The sequence below is a fragment of the Agelaius tricolor genome, unplaced genomic scaffold (assembly GCF_023055355.1).
Source record: "Agelaius tricolor isolate 1412-34295 unplaced genomic scaffold, bAgeTri1.0.p SCAF_37, whole genome shotgun sequence".
NCBI lineage: Eukaryota > Metazoa > Chordata > Aves > Passeriformes > Icteridae > Agelaius > Agelaius tricolor.
Window position 1 is genome coordinate 3,436,839 of NW_027269297.1, and position 26,310 is coordinate 3,463,148.

The 26,310-nt window shown below is 50.1% G+C and overlaps 1 protein-coding gene across 14 annotated transcripts in view; it reads right to left on the minus strand.

Moving 5' to 3' along the window:
• The window catches only part of EHMT1 (euchromatic histone lysine methyltransferase 1), a 122,787-nt gene that overhangs the window by 58,469 nt on the left and 38,008 nt on the right, over positions 1–26,310 (minus strand). For 7 of the 14 annotated variants that reach the window (XM_071453817.1, XM_071453826.1, XM_071453819.1 and 4 more), the window contains exon 2: positions 7,542–7,629. In XM_071453817.1, the coding sequence (XP_071309918.1) occupies positions 7,542–7,629 (88 nt within the window). Of the gene's footprint in view, positions 1–7,541; positions 7,630–11,322; positions 11,409–12,145; positions 12,529–12,605; positions 12,792–13,355; positions 13,536–17,457; positions 17,751–23,411; positions 23,616–26,310 lie in introns of those variants that run through there. The other 7 variants (XM_071453818.1, XM_071453815.1, XM_071453822.1 and 4 more) reach the window with 7 other exon arrangements.

Genomic DNA, 26,310 nt, shown 5'->3' on the forward strand with positions numbered 1-26,310 from the left:
TTCACAGCAGAGACTGAGAAACCACAATTGCCTCCAGGATCCTCCCTTTCTTTGGGGTAAAACCCCTCCATTCTCCCATTCCCTCTTCTGGCAGCACCAAACCAAAGCCATGAGCAGTTGGGAATGGCATTGTTCCCTGCACACTGAGCTCTGGGCTCCTGCAAGCAGCACCAGCCCATCACCCCCACCTCAAAGCCAAACTGAAGATTTGCCCTTGGAGGATCAGTTCATGTCAAGAGCTGCCTCACAATTTGTATGGCTGGGTTTTCCCAAGCAGGACACCTGATGTGGTGACAGGAAAACAGGAATTGCCATCCCAGCTTCACCAAGGGCACCTGCACAGCACTGCTGAACAGGCACAACTCAAAATATTTCCCAGCCTTGCTGAACTCTGACACAGGCAGGGATGGGAGCACAAACCAGAGCCAGCAGGAGCCTCCCAGTGACAATACTGAATCAAACAGGCCACAGGAGCCCTTCCACAGCTCCAGACACCTGAAGAAACACTTCTTCCTGACGTGACCTTTTCATCCTCCCTTTTTCACTCCCAAAAAAAAAAAAAGCTTCACTGAAAACCTGCTAAAATCCTCATTTCAAATACACCTCGTGGCAGTGAGTTCTCCCCTTGAAAATGCTGATCAGCAGCTTTTCTGCTCCTGTGCTGCAAGTGCAAAGGAATTATAAACCCAAAGATTTTATTGCTCTCAAACTTGGTGACTTTACAGCATTCATCCCTTCTAAGTAGGCCAAAACAAGGTTTTCTCCACATTCAGTTTTCTCTCCAACTCACTCACAGCTCTTTAATTTACAACCATCCTTTCTTTAATTAAAAAGAAATAAAAGGTGGGAATTTCTACCCTGCATCCATGAAGTGTAACCTTATTAATTAGAGGCATTCCAGTTTTTTCAAAGCTCCTTTAGGCATCCCCCATGTCAGATGCAGCAGGAAAAGCTTCTCCCATGGACCCCAACACTGCCTGAATGCCCATCTGAGCTTGGATTCATTTAAAACCCAGGTAATTTAAAACCAAAGAGATTTACTGATGTATTTGAATTTGATACCAAGTTGGCACAAACATCATAAAAATACATTATTTAGGGGCTGGGTACATTTTAGTAACACAAGGAATTTAAGACTCAGGAAGTTGGGCTATTCCACTATCCCTGTGACTCCACGTGGCAAAGAACAGCCAATAATAAATTTAAATCCCTGCTCTGAATTAACTCCCTAAGAGCACTGCAGAGCTCCCTGCCCTCCCCAGGCTCAGGCACAAGGGTCAGGCTCAAGTTTTCATTTCAGAATCTCACAGTTGTTCAAATTGGAATTAAAATTCCCAAAGAAAACAGACTCTGATGGAAGAAGGAGAAAAGCTAAGGCAGGGTGAGACCACCTCATCTAATTTTAGGTGTCTAAAAGGCATCTCAGACTGGGGGCCCCTAAGCCACTGCTGCAAACAACAGAGAGAACCCACAAAAAAAGCAACACACAGCCCCCAAAAGCAGCACAGGCTGACTTTAAAAAGTGATCTTAGGACAAACTCAGCCCAGCCTGGACATGTCTGACCTGCCTGCTACCATGTCTAAGCAGAAATGAACTGGATTAATTCAGAATTAGAATGATAACTTCAAAAAAATCCTCCAAATTAGGCAAAATTAAAGCCACCTCTGCTCTCCCAGCCCAGACATTGGTTCCTCTTTGCCTGCTGGGGTTTCCAGCCCTTTCAGCAGAGCCAGACCTGGCTCCAGTCCTGCCCTGGAGCTTGCCAGAGCTGGGCCCAGCCTGCCAAGGCTTATCAGTGGGCAGAGGCTGTCTAACAGATGTGGTAGTGTCCCCAGCAGCCATGCTGGGCACAGCCTGAGGGGACACAGGCACCCACAGGAACTTCCCATCTGAGGGACACCAGCTGACACTCAAAACTCAGTGTTACCTGGACAATGCTCTGAAAAAAAACAAAGGCTTAAATGTATTTTTAAAGCTTGGAGTTCACTGTTCTGTGAAACAAAATAAGAAAATTATGCAAATGAGCCCTTGTACTCCAGGCCAAAGTGCATCCATCAGGTCTGAGGGATAAGAAAGTGAAAAAGAAAAGAAATTTATTTATTATTATTTTATTTTATTTTATTTCTTTATTTTATTTATTTATTTATTTATTTATTTATTGAGCAGCAATATAAGATAAAAATAAATAAAATAAAGAAATAAAAGAAATAAAGAAATAAAGAAATAAAAATATATTCTGCCACAAATGTACTACTGTCTTATCTGGAACTTTTACACATTTTTCTGAGCATCTTGGTGCTGAGAAATCCCTGCCTGTGGGATTTTCCATGCATTTCCAGAGCCCTCAGCACAGCCAAGAGGCTTCAGCTGCTGCAAGAGAAATGTTTAATCAAAGACAAGGCTTAAATGAACTTAGCTTAAATGAACTAAGCAAAGACAAAGCTTAAAGGAAAAGCTCAGGATTTGGAAGTGCAGACTAAGAAGTGCATACAGCTGTATTTATACACACTCACATCTCACAGATGTTCTACCTTAACCATCCTTAAAACACCACAGATCCCACAGCCTTTGATTCAATACCCAACTGTCCTGCTGGATAAAAGTGAGAAAATCACCTGCTTTTAATCTTTGTGTTACAGCAGTTCCCTCCCCTCTTCCTCCTCCAACTCCAACAAAAAGGAAAACTGCCAAGCAGAGAAGAGCCTGAAGATGTTGGGGCTGAAACCACACAGATGAGGGAGAGGGGGCAGCTGAGACCCTGAATCCATTGGGAAGGGAAGCACCCCCTCCATCAATGGAGGCTGGAAGCCACCTGAGCAACCTGAGCCAGTGAGGGCATCTCTGCCCATGGCACTGGGGTGGAACTGGATCATCTTTAAGGTCCCTTCCAACTCAAACCAGTCTGGGACTGAAGCCAAAAAAGCAGAGCATTTTGAAGCCAAGAAAAGCAGACAAATGTGTTTTCAGGTACAAGTTCCTCTCTGGGGTGAGTTATGGATGGTCTCTTCTTCCCCCCCAAGCCCTTGTGGAGATGGATTGGTGTCCAGGTATGTCCAGACTCAGATGTCACTCCTCCCTGGAGCACTGTGACCCTGCACACCAAGATGCAAAACAGGAAAAGCAAACCAGAAAACAGGAGGAATCAACTTCTGCTGGGAGTGCTCAGCACTGAGGTTCCACAGGTTGGGTTACTGGGATTGCCCAGGGGGCTGGGGATGCTGCTGGGGACTCAACCACAGGGCTGGAAGGGATCTCTGGAGATCACCCAGGCCAAGTCCCTGCCAAGGCAGGGTCACCTGGAACAGGTGACACAGGAACATGCCCAGGTGGGTTTGGAATGTCTCCAGAGAGGGAGACTCCACACCCTCCCCAGGCACCTGATCCAGGGCTCTTTTTCCCTTCCTCATGTTGGGGTGGAATTGCTGTGTTTTAGTTTATGGCCATTGCTCCCTGTCCTGTCACTGGCACCACTGAGCAGAGTCTGGCACCATCCTCTGACAGCCCTTGGGGATATTTATGTGCACTGATCAGATCCCCTCTGCTCCAGACTAACCAGACCCAGCTCCTGCAGTCTCTCCTCAGATGAGAGATGCTCCAGACCCCTCATCACCTTTGGTCCTCTCCAGCAGCTCCTTGTGTTTCTTAAACCGTGCAGACCAGAATTGAACCCAAAACTCCAGATGTGGTTGAGTAGAAGGGAAGGACCAACCCCCCTGACCTGCTGGCCACACCAAAAATGCCCTCCAGCCTTCCCTTGGCCCCCAGGGTACAGTCTGAACATGAACAGTTAAATTGTCTCAACAGTTCAATGACTCAGAGCAGGATAACAGCCTCAGGAAACTCCTTCATCCCTGTGCCATGGCTTGGTGTCACAGCCCAGCTCCTGCTCCTGGGCTGCCCCAGGCACATCCTGCCTGCAGCAAGGGTCCCAAGCCCAGGGAGGCCTTGGTGCACAGCTGGGTGAACATGGAAAATCCTGAAGCATCACTTTGCTCTGCCTGGCCTCCTGCTGGCAGCCTCAGCAGGGATCCCAGTGCCAAGTACCTGAGGAGAGCAGATCAGTCCTTCCCTCCTTTCAAGCTGCCATCCCTGCACCTGGGAATGCAAAGGCTGCAGCTGCTCAATGGAAACAGCGCTTCCTGTGCTCACAGCAGCTTCCTACCTGCAATAAGAGGGAAAAAAGGAAAAAAAAAGGCCCCTCCAGGAGTTTAAACCCCTGACAGTGTCTCAAAGCAGGCTGAAGTTTATCTGAGAGCAGTGACTGTGCAGGTCTCACCCAGCACTGTGGCTCTTGTAAAGCAGCTGCCTTGGGTGAAGGCTCACAAACACTGGAGCAAATGGACAATTTCATTCCCAACAGCCATTCCTGCTCCTTTGTGCTGCTGCTTTACTAGAACTTTCCACCCCTGGGCTTGGGCAATCAGAAAAGGAGTGGTTTGCCTTGAAAGGTCAAGGGAGACGCAGAGCTGGGAGTGAAGCACACGAGGAGCTGAATTCACTTGCAATCCTTGCAAAGAAACCACTTTTTAATAGTTTCTCTCTGAGTCAGACTAAAGACAATATGGCCTAATAAAAGCTTTTTTCCACTCATCTCCCATCTCCCTGCCCCCTTCCCCACCCTGTCAAAGGGAAGTATGGACCTAAGCTTACACCCACATGGGAAACTGAACTGGAGCATTTCCCAAGGACCACAGAACAGCCTCATCCACAGCTTTTTTCTATCTGTGTTGAGCAATTTTACACAGACAGGGACACTGAGCCCAGTGAACAACTTCCACAGGCTGGGACTCACCCCAAGAACTGGAAATGAAAGTGCTGGAACACGCAAAGAGCTTGTTCCTACAAATACATGTTAAATTTAGAGCTCAATCATTTCTTTTTATCAGAATGAAGGTAGAAGAGCACAGCCCAGGTGGGAACCACAGGGCATTTCTGCAACACCTCCCTGCTGAGGAACAGAGAACAGAGCACCACAACTGCCCACACAAGGGCCTCCCACCCTCAGGATGTTCCCTGAGAGCACCCACCCCATCCCAAACACCAAGAACCCACCCCAGCTGCTGAGATGTCCCAAATGAAGGCTGAGGACCAGCAGGAAAGGTCCACTGCCTCAAAGCAGCACATCAAGGAGGGCCAGGCTGGATGGGGCTTGGAGCACCCTGGTCCATGGCACAAGGTGGAATGAGATGAGCTTTGAGGTCTCCTCCAGCCCACAGCAGTCTGTGATTCTGTGATTATCAACTGGGGCAGCTCAGCTACTGCCCCAGCAGAGCAGGAGCCTTCCCTGCAAGAGATTTTCGTGGAGATCTGCACCAGGATGATGTTCTTCACTGCTCACTGCACCACTGCAGCTGACAGGCCTTGCTTGGGGTCAGACCCCTGAAAATCAGCCAAGGCTTCAAGCTACCTGAATTTCCTGTCCTGCCTTGGGCTCAGGCAGGGCTCAAGTTTGTCCAGAGGTGGAACTGGTGCAAGGCCATTCAGAGGCAGCAGTGGAGCTCAGGGATGTGCTAACACAATTCCAACAGGGTCCTGACCTGCCCTCAGCATCATCACCTTTCTGAGGCAGGAGGCAGTGAAAAGAGGGGAAACAGAGCAATTCACAGTCAGCTTTTAGCCCAAGCAGCACCTTTAGTCAGCCTTTGGATGTGCAGCTTCAAGTTTTGGAGGTTTAGCTGCCAGGTTTAACATTGACAGGTTACCTGGCAGGGGGTTTTCCCAAAGGGAACACGATCCAGAGCAGGTTCAGTCACACACTGCAGGCCATGGCTCCCACCAAACACACCCTGAGCAGCCCAAACCAACACAGTCTGTGCCACTGACAAAGATACTCAGCAGCACCCTCCTCCTTACTAAAGGGAAATGACTGATCAAGAGAACCTGAAGAGAGGAAGCTGAGGCTTCAGGTGCTTTTCCAGTCCACACATCCCAGCTGAATCCCTGAGGCAGGAAACTGGGCTCAAAGGAACTATTCCATGCCATCCTGCAAGCCTGCTGGAATGATCTCATGTTCATGCAACAGTCAAAAATGTGCATTCTGTGCCAGCACTAAACACTGTTATTAACAGGCTTTTGGGCTGTGAACCAAGGTTCTGGTGGTGCTGATCCTCCCAGGATCTCAGCTGGGGAGCCAGGGGCAGCAGGGACAATGTCCCAGCAGAGCAGCACACACACCACGGTCTGTGACACTCCTGCGGTGCCTGGGGAGGCAAGGACACCTGCTGAACATTCCAGAAGAACTCACATTCAGGAGCCTCTTCTCCCTGGGAATAGAGACTGGAGTGGTTGGAATTTCAGCCCCTTGTGAAGCCTCGAGGCTGTCCCTGCACAGGGAGGGCTCTCAGCTTCCTTCTGACACAGCATTTGCTCCAAGTCCAAGTCAGTCAAGAGGCACAGAAATGTCTCTTCCCATCCTCCTTTTGGATTTTTTACCTCCACAGATTCTTGACACCTTAACATCAACCAAGATCTACACAAAAAACCTTCATAATCCTGAGCTAAGAAAGGCAAGGGATCAAATTGAGTTCCTCCAAAGTAACACAACCTCCCATTAACACCTCCTGACACCTCAGACTGTCTCTGCTCTGCCAGACCAGAGGTCCCTGTGCCACCACTGCTGGCAGCAGAATTCCTGTGCTCCCAGTTAATATCCAAGCACCTGACACAGAATTCAGGTTTCTGCCTGTTCTGAGCTTTACTTTCTAACTAGAGCAACTTGACAAAACATTGTGCTGGACAGAAAAGAAAGAAAAAGTAATGCTGTACTCACACACAACTGAATTAAGTCCAAAATTTTGCTTCTAGATAAGAGCAGGGATTTGGATGGGGCCAGTTCAGTGCTTTCATAATGCTCTATTATGGAAAGGAGAACAAAAATACACCAAATCCCTGAAGAGCTATGAGAAGTAACTAGTCCAGGAATAATAAAAAAATTGAAAGAAAGGAGGGAGGTGGGGGAAAGATAAAGGGTGGTGGGTTTTTTCCCTAATCCCACTGACACATTTATTAAGCCCTTAGATTTGTGTGCATGTAACTCACAGACAACCCTGCAGGAAAAGACTTTGTCAATTGAACCTGTGCTGCATCTTCCACAGTAAGAGCTGCAGAACCCCCACAGGAGCCACGAGGTGTGGGGTGTCTGACCCCTCCAGCCTTGGAGCTGCTCTGCAGCAACAGAGAAACCCAGAGCAAAACAGAAAGTCAACATTCCTAGAGGGAGGAAAAGGTCATGGTGGGGAGGGATCAGAGTTCAGCTCAAACCAGGAAGTTCAAAGTAACTCCTGTGAGCTTCACACCAATGCAGAAGTGAAAATTAGATCTCCTTCTTCAGGGGAGCAGTGAGGGATGGACAGAAAAGCAAATCTGCATCTCCAGTGGAAGAACCCTGCTGAGAACAAACACAGGAGAAGGGAGCCTGTGTTTGTGGGAGCACACCTGAGCTGCTGGGGGCACTGAGCACATCTCCAAGCCCCCAGTTTTGTTCCCATCACGTGCCCACCTCTCCAGGCAGCTCTGACCCTCAGCCAGGGCAGGTGCTCACCTTCCTCTTTGTTGTTGGTGATGTCTTTCAGCAGCTCAGTCTTCATGCAGCCGTCTTTCCTTGGCTCTCCCTTACTCAGCACTGCTCGCTATGGTGGGGGAGAAGAAAAAACAGAAATATCAGGGTTGAGCTCAGTGCTCAGACACACGGTGCATTCAAAAGAAGAGACAATCATGGACACATCCTGTTTACAGCACAGCCAAACCTCTGCAAAATAAAGGCTGCCAGGAAGCTGCCACCAAGGCACAGGTCACAGATAAAACACGGCAAGGCTGGCCCAGGCTGACAGCCCCAGGAGCACAGGGGCTCCAGGCTGTGCCCAGGGCTGGCACCTCCCAGCTCAGGGTTGGATGCAGCCAGACAGATTTTCCCAGTGCAACGTGCCTGGGAATCCAGCTGAGTCCATCTGCATGAAAGGCATCTCAAGGAGGTGACTCTGACTCCCCCAAAACTTTTTAGCCTTTGGGTGGGGGAGGCAGATCTATCAGACTTCTCACTACAACCTCATTTATCAACAGCTCCAGCCCATGTGTTTTTGGTGCCTTGGTTGGGTTTTTTGCAGCTCATTCAAATGAACATCCAAAATTGCAAACCATCAGTCAGCTACAGCTACCTCCTCATTCATAACATCCATGTTTATTAAAGTTAATGAGCTCTATTTTTAATTCTATAGAAAGCAATTTTTCTTTTTCCTTCTCTTTAAAAAAAAAAATTACGTAAAAAAAGAGAACACCTGCTCATCTCCTCTGCCTTTCACACACCTGGCACCACGTTGTTAGCTCAGGTTTGCAGCCTTCATCCCTTCCCATTCTCTACTTTGAAGTAGCAAGACCGAATCAAAAAAACAAAACCAAAAACCTACTACCAAAATAAACCAGAAGGAAAATGGTATTTTAAAGAAATGAACCAGAAGGGGTCTTTGCCAGAGCTGTGTTTAAGGAGAGAGCTGGAGTGGAGGCAGGGCTGAGAGTGCCCTGCAGAGCTGGAGGTCGGAGCCGGGTTCAGCGCGCGCTGCCGGCGCCGCTGCACGAGAATAAGCCCAGGTCAAGCCAACTGCTGTAGGCCAGCACGGGGAGCAGATGGTGCCTGCAGCCATGCAAATCACAGGGTTTAAAGCTCACTGGGTGATAAAGAAAGAAAAACAACCTGCCCACCTCCCTTAGAGCAAGCGAGGGGGATGAGACACGCATGGAGCCTGGTGTGGCAGCTCCCAGCCCTCCCAGCAGCTCTCCCATCCTGGGTGGGATTGTCCAGAGCTGCCAGGGGAGATGGGCTCTGGTGCTGCTGTCAGCAGCCACCCTGCCAGGCTGGGCAACTCCCAGCAATGCCCTGTGCTGGCAGGTGCTGCAGAGCAGCCCCCAGCTCCATGCAGGGCTCAGCCAGCCCCAGATCCCTGCAGGATCGCCCTGTCCTGCCTCCAAATCCACCATGGCAGAGACACACACCACAGGAAGGAGGGAGACAGATTCCTGGGAAAGCCTCCACCACCTGCCAGGCCCAGAGCTAAGGGCACTTCAAGGATGACTCCTGCAGCACAGGGCAGAGGCTGTGGGTGGCTGCCTGTCCCTGCCTGTCCCCAACCTGCCCAGAGCACAATGAGACACAAACTCAGCCACATCCCAGTGCTCTCAGCACCAGGGACTTGTGCTCCAAGGACAGCACCTTCAGATCTCCAGTCACACACCAAAAAGCTGCTGTGAGCACTGCAAAGCTCAGTCAGCCCAGCCTGACACAGAATCTACCTTCAGCAGACACTGGCCAACAGCTTCCATTGAGAAATGACCATAAAACACAGCCCAAACTCTGAACATAGAGCAGCTGTTTTATTTATCCATTTGCTGAGCCAGTAATTCATATCCTTGCTGCAAACATGAGCTTGTAAACCCTACCTCTCCTCTAGACAGACCTCTTGTAAACTGGGAATAACCTCAGTTTTTCTCATGGATTATCCTGCAGCAAGACCTGAGCAAAGAGAGCTCAGAGTGCTCGAGGGCACCCCTGGCTCCCACTACAGCCAGGGGCACCCAGGCCCTGGCCACAGGCACCAGCAGCAAATAAAGAGCCTCAGTCAGTCTAACAGGGACCAGTTTGTTTTCCCAACCTTTGTTGCAACAAGGAGAGGTCCTGATATTCCTGCTCCTCCACTGACTCATACAAGAAGCCCCAGGATTTCCAGGGGCCATTCTTTGCCATCTGAGCATGATTTTTTTCTCTCTTTCCTAAGCAGTAACCTCACTCCACACATTGCCCACGCTCTCCCTTCCACAGAGGCATTGCTGCTGCTCACCCATGAGGAAAAGCCACTGCAGGAACCCTGGAGTCAATGAGACCTTGACCAGCCTCCCTGCTCACTGCAGTCACCAGCAGCTCAGAGCTGCCTGCCCAGCTCTCAAAGCAGAACTCCCAACTCCAAGAGAGAAACCATCACTTTTGTCCCTTGAGAGTACAAAAGCTGGGTGCCAAGGCAAGGCTGCCTTAGGTGGCATCTCCCAGGCTCTCCTTCCTACCTCAGAGACAAACTCCTCACTAAGAGGCGACAGCGTTACAACCTCCCAACAAAAACTCGGCATCAAGGTAGAAAATCAAAGAATCATTAAAAATAAAAATAAAATACAAAGCCAACTGTGAATTTTGAAGCATTTGGATCAGAAGGAAGCTACAGGAAATCCCTGCAAAGCGCTCGAAGCCTCGTCCCCCCAGGCCAGCGCTCTCCCGTCCTTGCTCCATCAGCACCCAGCACCGAGGGGCACCCATGGGGCACCCATGGGGCACCCAGCACCATCCATCCCACCCAGCTCCACCCAGCCAACTTAGCACCAACTTCACCGCAAGTGTCAATACCTCCAGCTTTGTGTGTGTGTGTGTGTGTGTGGGTGGGTGTGTGTGTGTGTGTTGGGTTTTTTGCCCTCCCCTCCCTTAAATCCAGAGCAAACTTCCCTTTCTGCTCACCCTCCCCATGCCCCATCCGTCCGCTCCCGATTGGCAGGGAAATCCTATACCCACCCTCCCCGCCGAGAAATGTCTGCTCTTGCAGCAGTCCCAACAAAGCCAACTGCCAAGCACACGCTGCTTCACAATAAAAGTCTCACTCGCTCCATTTATTTTTTTCCTCCTTTCCCCCTTTCCCGCAGCCGTCTGCCTCCATTCCCTCGCCCACCCCAGACTGATTATTAACCATCCGTGGCTGGAGAACCTCCATAAAGAGCACACACAACCAGCCACGAAGCGTTCTTGCCCCCCCCAACCCTTAATTTTTAGGTTTCAAAGGGTAGAAAAAATTAGTGCATCTGAAGAAAGACTGATTGGGTCTTTGAAAGGGCTTTAAGAGCCATGAGGAGCCAAGCAGAGGAGCTACTGCTGGTTTAGTTTTTTCCTCTCTGCCTCTGTTTATAAGAAAACAAGCTTCCTCTCCTCCATGAGGTCTTTGGAGGGGATGGAAGACAGGTCAGACCGGCCAAGGAAAGGCTCTGCAGCATTTCCAAACAGATGATGACTACAAACTACAGTGGTGCCTTTAAAACAAACCAAAAAAATAAAAAAAACCAACCAAAAACCCAAAAAGCAAAAAAATTTAAAAAAGCCCATTAAAAAAAAAAAAAAAAGAAAAAGGGAAAAGAAAGAAAAGAAAAAGAACAAAGCTGGGAAACACAGAAAGAGCTTTCTCAGCCTCCTCTCCTTGGTATTTTCATCAGCCATCCGGGTGCCCTTCGCAAAGGTCCAAACAGGTTTTATAGGCACAGACAACACATGCACAGCAAAACTCCAACATATTGCAGCTTACCGAGCCCAAGGGAGCAGAGTTACATCATGAGCCCAGCTCTCTGCTCTCCCGGCAGCCCGGGAAGGAGCGCAGGCTGAGGTGCCAAGATGTCTACCTTCACCAGGGTCTCTTTTTTTTTTTTTTCCTTTTTTTTTTTATGTCTTAAAAATCAACGGTCTGGGAACCCGAGGCTCGCAGCAGCGTTGCTGTGAGCAGAGCTGTGCACACACAGCAGGTCCATCTGGAAGAGGGCTGGGAGCAGGAGACCCCTCCAAGTGCCCGTGCCCATGCGGGGCAGTGCATGCACCGACACCTCTGTGGGATGGACAGCACTGATCCTGCCTGGATCCAGCCTCCAGCTGGTCACCAACCCCTCCAAGGGGACACCAGACCCCACCCAGGACACAGCCCCAGGGAAAGATCCCACCAGCCAGGAAAATGAGGGCTGCAGCAATGCTGGAGCAAGGCAGAGGCAAATCTCTCAACAAATGATGCAACCCCAGCAGAGGCAGATTCTTATTCACTCATTTTTTCCCTCCTTCTCCTAAAAAAAATATAAATTGAAATAACACAACCCAAGCCAGCCTGCTCATAATAACCTTTGCCTTGAAGAGAAGACAAACATTTTGTAGTTAATTATATAGGAAGTAATGATTAAGAGAATGTTTGTAGAAAGGCAGTGTTTCTTTTGTAGGCATGGGGAGGCTGCTCATTTCAGATCTCAGCTCTGTGCTTGGGCAAGGCCTGGGCTCAAGGCTCGTGGGGACGCTGACCACGGGCCTGTCATTAGAAACAACAGAAGCATTTGATCTGCAGAAGGAAGGAAACACAACCACCAGCATACCTGGCCTACAAAGCAGTCACCAGTCTCAAAGCTCCTTCTTTTCAGGCTAAGGCCACTTCCTTATAAGCCTCATGCAATCATGTGAACATGGAATTTTATCTGCAGCTCACAACAAGCACTGCCCTCAGCCTGAAGTTTGCTCCCAAATCAAATTCTTTGCAATTCTTTTGTCTCCCGAAATCCTTTCATCCAGACTATTCTCCATAGAAAAGAAACATTTCCTTCTCAACCCCCATGTCCTCTCTCCTATTCCAGCACACACTCCCTGAGAAGGGGGGAAGCACAGAAAGAGGTGCAAGTCCCTGCATGCAAGAGCTGGGAACACGGAGACACGTGCATGAAACACAACAGGACTGAAAGCGACTTCTCCCAAGACAAGGCATTCCACGACGGCGTGCAGGCTTCAGGCAAGGGGGGTCTGCAGAGCCCGTGCCCTCTTGGAAAGGGGAGATCGATTTACACTTCCTCACTGCTTCCAGGCCCATCTAGCCGCATCCCAGTAGAGTTAAAGCCAGTGCAACTTGTGTGTGCAGGCAAATGTAAATCCAGAGCAGACAAAGGCGTCCCCTCCTTCCACAGGCTGAGGGTAGCAAGGAGTCCAGCTGCTGCCTGCCTTCTCCTAGCCCCCGGGAGGGGAGGAGGGGAAGAAAACCCTAAAATGGAGACCAAGATTCATCACTATCTCTAAGAAAAGCAAACCAGCCATTTCAGAAACACCCAGTCCCCAGGAACTGGCTGAGCCAGGACAAAACCAGAGCACCAAGAGGAGCCTGGAGCAAGCAGGTTCCAGCAGTCCAGGGCAGGGGAGCTGGGAGGCAGCTCACCCCCATCAACGGGGCTCAGGCACCTCTTCAGCCTCCACACTCCTCTGCCTCCCACCCCAAAGCACCGCAGGCAGCGGAGCAGGTCCCTGTCCCCCTGCCCATGCCCATGGTGCCCAGCCAAAGGGCACATGGGGCAGCAGAGGAGGGAAAACCCCTCGTGGGTTCCCCTGGGCCCACGAGGGCCTGGCTGAGCTGCCCACAGCACCTCCACCTGGGTCACCTCTGGCCATGGAGCGGCCAAGCAGCGAGACAGCGGTGCCTGTGAGCCGGGAAAGCGGACGGGGAGAAGGGGGGAAAAAAAAAGACAAAATAATAATGAAAATAATCATAATCATAAAACTTGCACCCTCGGGCCTGTCCCTCTAATAACTACAGCAAAACCTCACCAAGGCCTTACTCTGCTGGAGGGCGAGAAAGCGACACAGCGCTGCCCAGCACCCGAAGTCCTGGAGGTGGGAGATCCTCACACCCTCTCCTCCATGGCCTACGGGCTTCGTCCCCGGCGTGGGGCCTGGTTTTTCTGCTCTGTCATTAAGAGTGGAGCCTGGTCTTTTCCTTCAATCCCAAGAATTGCACGGAATTAGATCATCTTTCTGGCTCGCCTCCCCCTACAGGCAGCTCCCGAGCATGCTCAGCGCGGCCGCGCTGCCATTTCATAACCGCATTGTTTACGGACACACGGACCTGCCATCTTTTGACAGGGACACAGGGCCCGTGTCCCTGCCCAGAGCCCCGGCCCCCGCCACAAACACCCCCCTGGGGGCAGGCAAACGGCGAAAGCATGGGAAAGTGGAAGCCTGGGGGGTGATGGTGATGGGTTTGTTGTTTTTTCTGATGGTTTTTGTTTCTTTTTTCTCCTTTTTTGCTCCTTGATTTAGGTGAAAATCCACGTGCTTTGGAGGGAGAGGTTAACCCCTGTGGGGGCTGTGGGGAGGAGGAACTCGCAGGGCTGGATGCAAAATGCCAGCCATGATTTTTAGCTTCTTTGAATCACAACTGTGCTTCGATGACACCTAAAAATATAATCCCCAGCCCAGTCTGCCATCCTCTGCCGAGCCTTCCTCTGTGAGAGAAGGGGTTGGAAATATGGTATTTCCCTTAAATAAACAAGTTGGCTTAGTCCCAGCACATACAGTTTTCTCCTTTAAATGCAAACCAGAGTATTTTTGCAGGCACACAGGAAAACGAGGAGAGGAGGAGGGGAAATGTTCTTCATTTAACACCAAGAACTCCATGAAAAGCCTTGCAAGGTTGCTCAGAGCCCCGCTCCGTTCCAGCCCTCTCCCTGTCTGTGCTGATCATACTTCACAGGTGAAAGCAGCTCTGACTTATGACAGAGAGAAAATGCCAGAAGAGCTGGAGGTTTCCTCATCCTTGGAACAAGGACAAGTTGTGAAAAGCTTCCTTTGCAAGAGTCACTGTGCTGCTCAGGCACAGTATGGCAGTGTTGCAGGGAGGACACTTGCACGTCAGACCTTCTTAACCCCCACTGCCTCTTCCCCCTCCTGATGGGGACTGAAGGAAAAACACAAATAAACCACCTGGTTTGGAGGATGCAAGTTGTTGTGTTGGAGTCCAGGATATTTTGTAAAAGCTTGCTCAACATTTTCTCCTCTTCTATATTTTCTTTTTCTTTTTTTTCTAATGGAGGCTTTCCAATTAGCTTGTACAGTTTGAGAGCTTCGCTCCTGCTGCTTTCCTGACTACTGTAAATGCTGGCAGGCTGCCCTCCTCCTCTGCCCCCCTCCAGGACCAACAGCACCCTACAGCAAAGCCAGACACGTATCCTCCACCCAAGAGACCAAGGAGCTCACAGGGGCACAGGAGGGACCAATCCCACTGGAAACATGAGGGGCCAGAAGGGTCTGCAAAGAGGGGTTGGTGTCAAAACTCGGAATTCGGAGGAGTCAGAAAAAATAACTGGCTGAAAATGGGAGTTGAGGATTATAAACTCAGGGGTTTGTTTCCAAATCACTGACATTCCATGTCACTGCAGGAACATATGGTCCTCCAAGGCTTGCAAGCAGGGAGCACACGCCATCAGTGCCCCGAGCCTTTGGGCTGACCCCAACACACGGTCACTCTCCCGCTGCGGCCATCCCTCGACCACTCTCAGCTCCAGGAGTGGGAAGGTGAGAAGGAAAAACTTCAGGGAAAAGCAGCAAAAGGAAAACAAAGAGGAGCAGCAGGAACAAAGCCAGCCCTCCCCCAAACCAGCTGGCCAGGAGAGTGAACCTCCTTAAAACTCCTTCTTTACCTGAATAAAACAACTCACTGCCATTGCATGAGGTGCACACAATCCTCTTTCCTTAGGAGATGGCATCACCTGGTAGAGCTCCCGGGAGCCAGGTCATGGAGCTGCCTCTGCCCCTGCCCAGGGTGGGTCTCACAGAGGCTGAGCTGCAGGAATATGCCCCATGTGTGCCACAGAGCCTACTTCTACCCAAACATGTTCTGGGACGAGGGCGAGAGCTCGTGCTGGCACCGCACAGTCAGGTAAATACATGAAATGGAACAAAACCAAGACCCAAAGGCCCCACTTTGGGCTCTTAACCCTTGCTGAGAAGCAGTGCCAAGCTCAGAGCTCAGCAGCTCTCTTCCCTCCAAAGTAGGTCAGGCTTTTCTGTGTCTGCAGACGCTTCCCAAGGGCCCCAGACGGCAGGGACAGAGCGTTTCAGCCGGTGCCACACCGGTGTCACTGTGGTCACCACCACACAGGAGCACACCTGCCACACCTCAGAGGGTTTTTGGTTGTCTCCTCAGCCTTCATCAAGCCCATTTTCTCCCTGGGTGGAGCTGCTCAGACAGCAACTCAAGGCCTCAGCTCTTCACTGAGAAGAGAAATTTCTGCTCCCTCCTCGTGATTTCTGATGCCTTTTCCTTTTCTTCTGGATGATGAACAAGGAGCACATTTATAGTCCAGTGAAGACATGATAGATATTTAGATTGGGTATCACAGATTGTCCTGTGTAAGCTCTCTAATCTTTTAAATGTCATCTTCACATCTTGGTCCTTGATTGAAAATTCAATATTGTGTCTGCATTGCAGCTTTGAGGGTCTCCCCAGAGCACAGCAAGCTCAGGCCAGGATGTTCTGCAGGGGTGTCTGTGCCTTCCAGGGCTCTGGGACCTTCTCTGTCCATCCCAAATCTCACCAAGGTCTGTGGCAGCCAACAGAGTTCTTGCATGTAACACGAATAACAGAGAAAAAAAAAATTCCCAAGGGCAGAACCAGGGGGCTGAGTTTTTAAATATGTTGCAGGCACAGACCTCCTGCTATGAAATCAACCAGGGATGTTTCCTTTTACTCAGATGTTTCCTTGGATTGCTACTATGAAAAAAAAAAAGAAGCAGAAGAGAGAGGGGAGGAAGTCGCCCCAAAATAAAAAGGATTGCTTCTTCCTGGTGAAATACTGCTGGCTCTGGCCTCCACCCAAGCGAGCCATAGGCAGAGGTTGTCAAAAGAGACCCAGTGAGGAGGTACCATGTGGCCACAGGCCCTCTCCTTTCCCTTCAGCAGTTCAGTCTTCATGCAGCTTGGGCACCCCAGGCTTTGCACCTTTTTCTTCTAAGAGCTACAAGCAGGGAAGGCTCCTTGGAGAATTTTCCAGAAACTTCACACTTAAAAATCACACACAAATCCTAAAAAAAACCCCAAAACCAAACCAACCCCAAGCAAGCCTCCCCACCCCAGGAGCCCAAGGAAAGGCATGAGGGAACAAAGCCCGAGGTTTGCCGGCGGTGCCCGAGGCCCCTGGGAGCCCATGGAGCAGCCATCCCAGCAGGATGGGCACCCTGGCAGGATGAGCACCCCAGCATGATGGGCACCCAATAGGATGGGCACCCTGGCAGGATGGAGCAGCCATCCCAGCAGGACGGGTGATGCCAGCAGGATGAGCACCCCAGTAGGATGGGCACCCAGCAGGATGGGCACCCCAGCAGGATGGGGCACCCCAGCAGGATGGGCACCCCATCAGGATGGGCACCTCGGCGGGATGGGGCACCCCGGCAGGATGGGGCACTCCAGCAGGATGGGGCAGCCATCCCAGCAGGATGGGCACCCTGGCAGGATGGGCACCCCAGCAGGATGGGCACCCCAGCAGGATGGGCACCCTGGCAGGATGGGGCACTCCAGCAGGATGGAGCAGCCATCCCAGCAGGATGGGCACCCTGGCAGGATGGGCACCCCAGCAGGATGGGCACCCCAGCAGGATGGGCACCCTGGCAGGATGGGCACCCCAGCAGGATGGAGCAGCCATCCCAGCAGGATGGGCACCCCGGCAGGATGGGCACCCCGGCAGGATGGGTGATGCCAGCCCTCCTGCACGGGCCAGCCACGCGCAGGAATATCCAAAGAAATGAACAAACAACCCCGGCCATGCTTCCCCGGCCTCTCCTCTCCTCTCCTGTCCTCTCCAAGGCCTCTCCTTCCCCAGCCTGCCCTGCCAGGGCCTCGCCAGGCACGGGAGGTGGACGGACCCTGAGGTACCTGCGGGCAGCTGTTGTCTTCTTCTGGTGAAGACTCCAAGAGTTGCATATTCCAGATCCTCATGAGCAGTGATTCAGTTTCTGCTCATGTGATAAAGCTCCCTCTACAGAGTGAGCATGCCCAGAAGAGCCCATTTCACTGCTCCCTCCACTGCAGCCATTTCACAGAGAACCTGCCGGCTCCAGGGCGTCCATTGGAGCGCGATTATCCCGGGCATCCCGGGGACGCACCGGTAATGCAGATCATCTGTCAACTTTCTGACAGGGCGCCAGGCCTCAAAACTGATCACTCGCCTGAAAAAAAGAGAAAGCTTTTTAAACCAGAGTGCTGTCTTGTGGCCTTCAAGAGTAGCACTTGCCCGTGGGAAAAGGAGAGGCAGGAGGGACAGGGAGGGATCTGAGTGGCTTGGGGATGTCCCCAGGCTGATTTTGTTGTGCTTAACGAAGTGCCCGACCTCTGAGAGCTGGGATGAAGGCACATGGGTTAAACTGTCACAGTGAGCAGTGTCCAAGACAGTGTCTTCGAGATCCAAACTGCTGATCTGAAGGGGAGATCATTTTCACTTTGAGGATTAATAACCTGACCTGGTACAACTGACTTTGAAAGGGTAACACAAACACAGTCGTGGAAAAGCAGGGGGGCAATGGAATGAAGGGACATCCTCATGGATCCATCCTCATCCTCACCCTAATGAAGGGATAGTTCACTACGAGGCACAGGAGCTCTAAGCTCTGCCTATGTCAAACCCTACAATACTGCTGGCCCCAGCCAGCAAGATAACAGAAGAAATTTTAGCTTCAAAATAAAAGTAGTTTGTCTCTGTTCCACTTCACAATTAAGCATAAACTCTTGGCAACCTTCATATCTGCTCAGGCTCCCAGTAAAACTGCCAGAGCAGCTCGCAGGAACATCTGTAAGCAGAGCTCGGCTGGAAGGGATTCAAGGAAGACTGGCATTTATGGGAGGCAGGAGCAGGAGGCTGCTGGAGCCGGTGTCAGGCTGGAGAACCTCCCCCCGAGCAGGGGGAGGGCAGCCAGCAACCTCGGGAAGAGGCCAGAAGGAAGAGGAAACTCCGACATGGCCCCGTGGCACCACCCGAGTGCTCCTGGCCAAAGGGAAAACAGCTTTGCAGAGGAGGAGAGCACCAGAGAGAGTCCTCCTTAAGAGAGAGTTCTCTTTAAGAGTAGAAACTACAGTGAAAATGAGTGGAGTGAAATGTGTGACAGTGAGCTGGGGAGGGCAGGGAGCAGCCTGCACTGTAGGGAGGAACAAGCCATCCAAATCTGGGGGAGCTTTGGAGGAGCCTGGGGATGATATTTGCCCTGCCCCAGCAGCAGGCCAGTCCAGGCCTCAGCACAGCACAGCAGCCATGGCTCTGCAGGCTGGGAACATCCACAAGCCACGTTTCCTCCAGTCCCAGCAGCTCTTTCACCACCGTGGCCAGGCACGTTTGCAGAGCTGCAATAATTAAAGCAGCAAAGAGCTGCTACGGGTCTCCCTTGGCTATGGGGATGTTGTTTTCCTCTCCACACTCTGGAGAAGTTTCACTACTAAACAGTTAAAACACACAAGGCTAAATTGAGACGATTGAAATTCATAGGCAAGGAGTATTTGAGGTGACAGTATAAAGAAAGGATCGCTCTTTCACCCACCGGGTTTTCATTTGATGTGAATCTTAAGTTTTAATATACACAAAAATAGATTTTCCTGGCCTTTCTCTCAGTTGCTGAGAGGTGTAGAGGTAACTCATTTAAAGATAAATTCAAAAATCCCCAAACAAAAGCAACAAACCCCAGCTATACAGACAGAAGTTGCATTATCCACCGCATCAAAAGATTACTGTACTTCAAACCAAAGATGGCTTTAAAACAGTTGATGTGCTGCCCTTCCTTGCAGCATGAAATTACCAAGCTTTCATTAAAAGCCCAGAAATAGAAACGAAGATATTAACAAAGGCAGTGTCAATGATCCACCACAGTCAACATTCCCTTTCTGAGATAAAATAATGCCAGAGAACGGCGGCACAGCCTCAGCCTCCTCACTGCATCTCCACACCAGACATGTTTTCACTGCTGAGGTTAAATATACACTGAGAGCAGATGCTACCAGAGACACTTTCCACATCTCATGGCCATCCTTGAAAGCACTAAACACTGTTTAGAAACAAAAAGGAGAAAGCAGAGCTCATCAGGGCACTGCAGATGCTTCAACAACCAACTTGAGCAAAGCATCGATCGATCGCAGCAGCATCTCTGCCACGGGGGATGCCTGGGTGTCACTCAGTGAAACCTTACACTTCTGCCATCCAAAAGGAGCAGGAAGCTTCCAGGGCACAGCCACTGGCAGTGGGACAGGTGTCTCCTGCCTGGGACCCCCCTGTGCCCCCTTGGCAGGGATCTGCACACCAGCAGTCACAGTCCTCTTTGCAGGCTGGCTGGAGAAGAGGTTTTGCTGATGATGCAGGATGAGAAGAGGCCCAAGCCCCGAGAAGCTGTGCCCTTTATTTAACCCAAGTACCCTCCAGCAGCCTTCCCACCACAGCCAACACCCCCCTTTCCAAACATTCCTGCCAGGGCCCACAGATTACAGGGTATTTTCTCTCCACAGCTCTCCAGCCACCCTTCTCTGATTGAAGGCTCAAACACCCCTTTCAGAAATCCCACATTTTCAGGAGGAAGGGAGCAGCACAAACACCTTCCTTCACACAGGACACCAGGTTCCTCAGGGCTCTTGCTTAGTGACACCATTAAGTCCAGCATTTTCACAGCTCCCTTGCAGGGGAAGCCCAAGTGGGAGGCAAAGGGAGGTTTTTCTTTTTATAGGAAGAACAATATTTAGCTCTGCAAAATACAGAGGGTTTTCCTTATTTCCTTTCTTCCATCAGGCTCCTCTTCTTGCAGACCCTCCAGCTGATCAAATCTGCTGCTCCCTTTCAGCCTCCTCAGAAGTGATCCCAAAAGCTGAAGGTTCTTTGGGTATGAGATGAGCATTTCTGCTGGGATCCTGATTGTTTCTGCACTGCTATAAACCATTCTCCAGCTCCACCATAAGCTATTCAAACATTCCTTCTGCTCTTCAATTGTTATATACAACATTTCTTAATCAGAATGTCCCAGGACACCTTGGGTATCCATCCCCAGCACCCTCCAGTGTCCACCTCCAGGCTCAGGTAACAGCTTTGAAAGAACAGGCAGTCATTAATGCATCTTTTGGAATGAGAGCTTTCCTCATCTTTCAAAACCTGGTTTATGTCCCTAAAGCTTTCAAGCCATCTCCCTTCCTCCCCCCTTTTCCCCAGCAGAGCTGAAAACTGTTTTTACTTAATAGGAAACAATAAATGTTCCCTCAGATGCTGCATTGAGTAAATCATACATGCTAAAAAGGAAAAAAAAAGGAAAAGAAAAAAGATCCTCTTGGACAGCAATTGAGATGTGAGCTCTCTGGGAGATGGTGCTGTTTTGATAAGAATATGCGTTGAATATTTCATTTACAGGGCAATCCTAGAACTTTATTTAGCAGCATATTGGCCAGACAGCTGTAATTTAGAACATACTGTATTCCTAACAGCTCCCAATTATAAATTCCTTCAGCTTTAACTTACAGTAACCACGGCTCCTTCTATTTTGGAGCTCTAAATCCACCATTTCTCCCCTTCCTTCAGCTATGGCATATCAAGAGCTCCTACGGTACAAACACAGCCTTGCTGGAGAAGGGTCCTAAATCCAGCATTCTCTACCCCCAGCAGAGCGAGCAGGCTTCCAGCACACTCACTGCTCCACAGACCAATGTTTTATTGGTTTATTTGGGGACAGTGGCCCCATTTGTCAGTGCAAAGCCATCCTGCAGTGCCCTGCCAGCAGCAGGCTGGGAGAATGGCTGTGCACATTCCATCCTCCTCCTGCTGCAACAAGAGCTGGAGATCCTGCCAGCCAGCCTCACGTGTTCAGCGTGGCCCTGTTCTTTGACCTCACACCTATTTTTTTTTAAGGATTAAGGCACTGCCATGAAAATAAGCAAGTTCTTCACTGGAGGAGAATCAGTGCTCCACGAAGCCTTTGTGTCTCTCCCCAGATCATGAGCTCCTGTGGAACAGCGCCTGTTGACGGCTCTCCCAGCCATCCTGCTGACTTTATCAAATTGCTGCAAGGAACAGAAGGAGCAGATGAACTCTGTAAAAACAAAGCTCCTGCCTCCATGCAAATATCCCCAGTTAAGAGGAGCGGAGAAATAGAGCGAGCATGATGTGTGTACGGAATTGGCTCCACAGACGCTGCTTCTCAGCAACTGCCATAAGGTGGCAGTGGGTCTTTAAGGCTACCTTACACCTTCCCACAGCACAATAGGAACGAGCACACCAGTGGGTTTCCAGCAGCTGAAACTGATTAAGTCAAATTTCCTCATCAAGGGAAGCAGGCCCTACATGAAAACTTGGGGCTGAGATCACCTCCACTGCCAGAGTCACACAAGGAGGAAAAGCCACGGGGGTGAATTCTGCAAAGCCATAAAGGCAGCCCCCATCTGAGCCAAAGAAAATCAACCCCTTTTCCCTCTCGCTGTACAATCACAATGCTGTTTGTTTTACAGAAACGCTTCTCTTTGTGCATTCATCCAGCCATAAACAAGCCAGTGACCATTAAAGAGTAGGAGAAGTTCTGCCTGGCCAGCAAGCTGGGCTCCAGCAGGATTTTATGCAGGGAACATAAAAGCCAGCCCAGTAAGCAAGCTGGTCACCAGCTCAGCACTGGGCTGATGTAGCAAAACAGGCCCAGAAAGCACCAAGGAAGAGTTGGGTTCACAAGAAAGATGGAACCAGGCAATAAACAGGCAAATTACTTTAGGTAATGAAGTGACTCATCATGCAGAATGCCCATCACCTGGGACACAGCAATAAAATCAAATCTATGCCAGTCACCCCCTGAATCGTGCTGTGAAAAATGGCCAGAGGTGCCCTGAAGGAAGAGCTGATCTACCTCACAGCACAGAGCTGTGATCACAGAGATTTCTGCTCACAAAGTCAAACACAATAACTCTGTACCACCCAAGGATTCCCAGTGCTGACAGAGCAAACCCCTCACCTTACCTGTACCTACAGCCAGGCTGGAACATGGGAGGGTCCCCGCATGTGTGAGGGGACAAGTCAGAGAGAGCTGATGTCCCCCTGCTCCACACCAATCCAGAGCTCCCCTACACCTCTCTAACACAAACCTCCAGAGCCAATGTAAATGTTTTATTGGCACCTCACCACGCAGCGTGCTTGTACAACAACTGGAGTCAATCGGCTCATGCAGCACATACCTGCTGGTGCTTACACATTCCTTGTAAAAAGCTGGCAACTACGGGTGAAATCCAAGAGCCCAAGCGAGCACAACTCACACTGCCTTCCCCCAAACCCACTCACCAACACATTAAACCCCTGCAAGAAGCACAGAAAAATTTCTCAGCCAAAGGAATAAACGTGCATATTCCCTCCTCTCCATGCCACTTTGGAGGACCTGATGTGGCAAGGCTTGTTTGCCATCACTGGAATGCAAATAAGTCTGAAAGAGGGGAGTTGGAGTTTAACATTCTTCCACCCTCCCACAGTCCCAGAGGGATCTGGAGCAGGTCTGAGCCCTGTGAGGCTCCCCATTAATAACAATTAGCGCCCGAGCCCGCGATGAGATGAGACGCAATCACGTGCCTGCCAATATGAAGGCTCAGCCCTGGCTGCAGCCCCTGCCTGCTGTCACCTCATGTCACCACCCTGACATTGCACAGGTCCCTTCTCCACGCCGGCCAGCAAAGGTCAGGATTGCAAACCCCTCCCCGCGGATCCGCAGGAAGCGTTTGAAGCCATCTCGTGTCAGTGGTTTAACTGCGCTGCTTTTGAATCAATTCCAACAGTTTGCACTCCAGCCGGTCTCCAGGCTGCCCCAGCCCAGGGGCACGGCAAGGAACCCATGGATTTGCCCTACCTCCATCCTGGCTGCGGGTCCCTCCTGGTCCTGACTCCAGGCCTATCCCTCCTCCAGCCACAAATCCATCTCACTCCATGGGTGCAGCCTCCACCCCGGAGCATGCTCAGTACGGGCTGATCTTCAGCCATTTCAGAGCTTTAATGAAATGTAAGCATAAGGAAGTGTCATTAGCAAAAAAAAAAAAAAAAAAAAAGGGGGGAAAAAAAAGGTGCAGGATTCATCCTGATCCAGCCAACCTTCCTCTTGCCATCCTCTTGTCAAGCAGGCAAAGCTCTCACTGTGAGGATCGCAGGCATTTTTAGGCAGCAAGCATCTCGTTTTAGAACAAAAGCAAGGAAAATCCTGTCTCAGGCAAGCCTTGTGCAAAAGGAGCATTTCCCAGTGACATTCAAACCAGCCAATTTGTCACTCTGGGTCTTCCACAAATTACAATATTTTCATGAAATACCATTAATATTATTTTTTCCCTCAACGGGCTTCAAGCAAGGCTTTTAGCTGGCAATGCAAATAGTGCTTCCCAGCCATCTTAAAGCTAAACCTACCCCAGTCTACCCTGAACTCCTTGAAGGTTATTTTAACTCCATTTACAAGGAAGTTAAACAGCAGGATGAAAGAGAAGGAAAGAGACTGCAGTGTAACACACTTCATTCTACACTCTCCTAAGGACCTGAATTTTAAGAGAGGTTTGTTTTTCACTTATCAGCCCTGAAATTCCTCCATCATTGCCTTGTCCCCTCAATGCAGAAAGGCTTGTTTCAATGAAGAATTAATAGAGGATTTTTTTTTTAATCCTTCCTAGGTTTACAAACAACAAAATATGAAAGACACACATTATTGGAGCACACTTGGGGAATAAAGCCCTGCATGTTCTGAATGATATGCACATGGAGCTTGACTATTCCTTAAAAACTTGCATTTCCCCACATATTCTTTGCATATCCCCTACAGATCCCTACCAGTTCACTGAACTACCCCAGAAAGCAAAGACAGTTGGTAAAAGTAAAGCTCTGCCAGGGCAAAAATTGGCTATTCAATCCCAACAAAGTTGGAACATATATATCCTGTTCCCCTTGTTGGGCCCAGGCCAAAACCAACTCTGGATGCTGAAATCCGTGAATTGTGTGTGCTCTGCCGAGCGATGTTCGCTTCCGTGGAACATGAGCACTGTCTGCTCCAGAGCTGGAGTTGGAGGAAAATTCAAAAATAAAACCAGTGACTTTATCAACCCAGCATTTCAGGAAACACCAGGGTGGCAGCTGAGCACCAAAGCAGCTTTTTTCCCGAACAGAACTTCCAAGGGAATCACAATAACGCCACAGCCGTTCTGTACAACGCCACAAGCCAAGATTTTCATCAGGCCCCAGCACATCTGTGCCAGATGCACTACACAAACAACTCATGATGTTGTTCCCTCATCCCTTCTCTGATAAATTCAGCCCAGTCCTCAACACCAAGCCACAGCTTTTTAGCAAATTCTTTGGGCCCTCGGGAGCGCCAGGCAGCCTGGCACGCCAAGCGCTGGCGAGCTGCTTTTTACTGAAATATTTTTAGAGCAAAAACATTTGGTAAAGTGACCCAGGATAAACCACACTACTTCAGTGTGCTGAGCTCTGCTCAGACCTCTCCTCCTGCTGAAGGATGTCACCAAAGGCCATTTGGCCCCAGGCTGTCCCCTCCATCGGGGCCCAGATCAATTCCCTCCACGCCACACTGGGCAATCCCAGACACCGCCCAGCGCCTTCATTAAGCACAGATTGATAAACCCTGCCAACAAATTCTATTCCCATCCTCTGCCTTGCCTGGAAATTGGAGGTAGTTTAAAAATAATATTCAGACTATAAAATCCCGAGGCATGTCTGCTGAATCGAGCGGTGTTTGCATCTCGCACAGCTCAAGCATGTCAAATTTGTTTCCTTGGAAACAAAGACCAATTTGCAAGCATTGCTTTCTTCCCTTTTTTTTATTTTATGTAACGAAGACATCCATACCTGCAGCTCTTGCTGATACAAAGGAATTAAAGCAGATTCACCTACCAACAGGGTTCATAAGAGAATTATTAATGTATTTCACTAATGAACCATTGGTTTGCTGCAGTAAGGGAAAACCAGAGCATGTTACTATTTAAAAATCCCATTTTCCCTCAATGGATGCACACTCGAGGCATAGCATTTATATTGTTTCCTTGGGGACAGGTAGAGAAAAACAGCAAAACCCAGAGCGATTTCCTTACCCTGGGCTAGGGATGGTGGGCCCAGTGGAGGAGCAGGAAATCCTGTCCTGCTCCTGCCACACCACTCCAAAGGACACCCAGCCCAAACACACCTGCCTCCAGCACAGGCTCAAGAGTCAACACAAGCTTCACAAAAAACAAAAGTGATAACATCTTGTAGATGTTTTGGCAGTTTTAAGCCCAACTTCTCCCCAAAACACGCAGTAGGGAAGTTGGGAAGCCAGACCTTCTGTGCAGCCATAACTCTTCTCCCAGACCCACTCCCACCTCCCAGGGGAGGCAGTAAATCCTAAAGCAATGACACACAACCTCTCTGTGAGGGCATGAAACAGGAGGGAGGGCAAAAGTGTCAGAGCTGGGTTATCCACAGGCTCATTTACAAAGGGAGTCAGAGGCCCAGCCTCCAGAGCCTCTGTCAGGAGCTCAGCACCCTCACAAATCCATCAGACACAGCACAAAAAATGGACATGTGAGAACAGCAAATAAAATGATGGCTCCTCAAACACGCCCTCCCCCAGGCCTGCTCAGCACAGGGGTCATCCCCAGATCATTCCCTGGGTCACTTTACAACCTCTGTCTGAGAAGGTCACCTTCACATCCAAGGGAACAGAGCTCCAAACTTCTCCTGCTCCTGTTCGGATCACTGCGTAGAAAAAGCCACAGGAG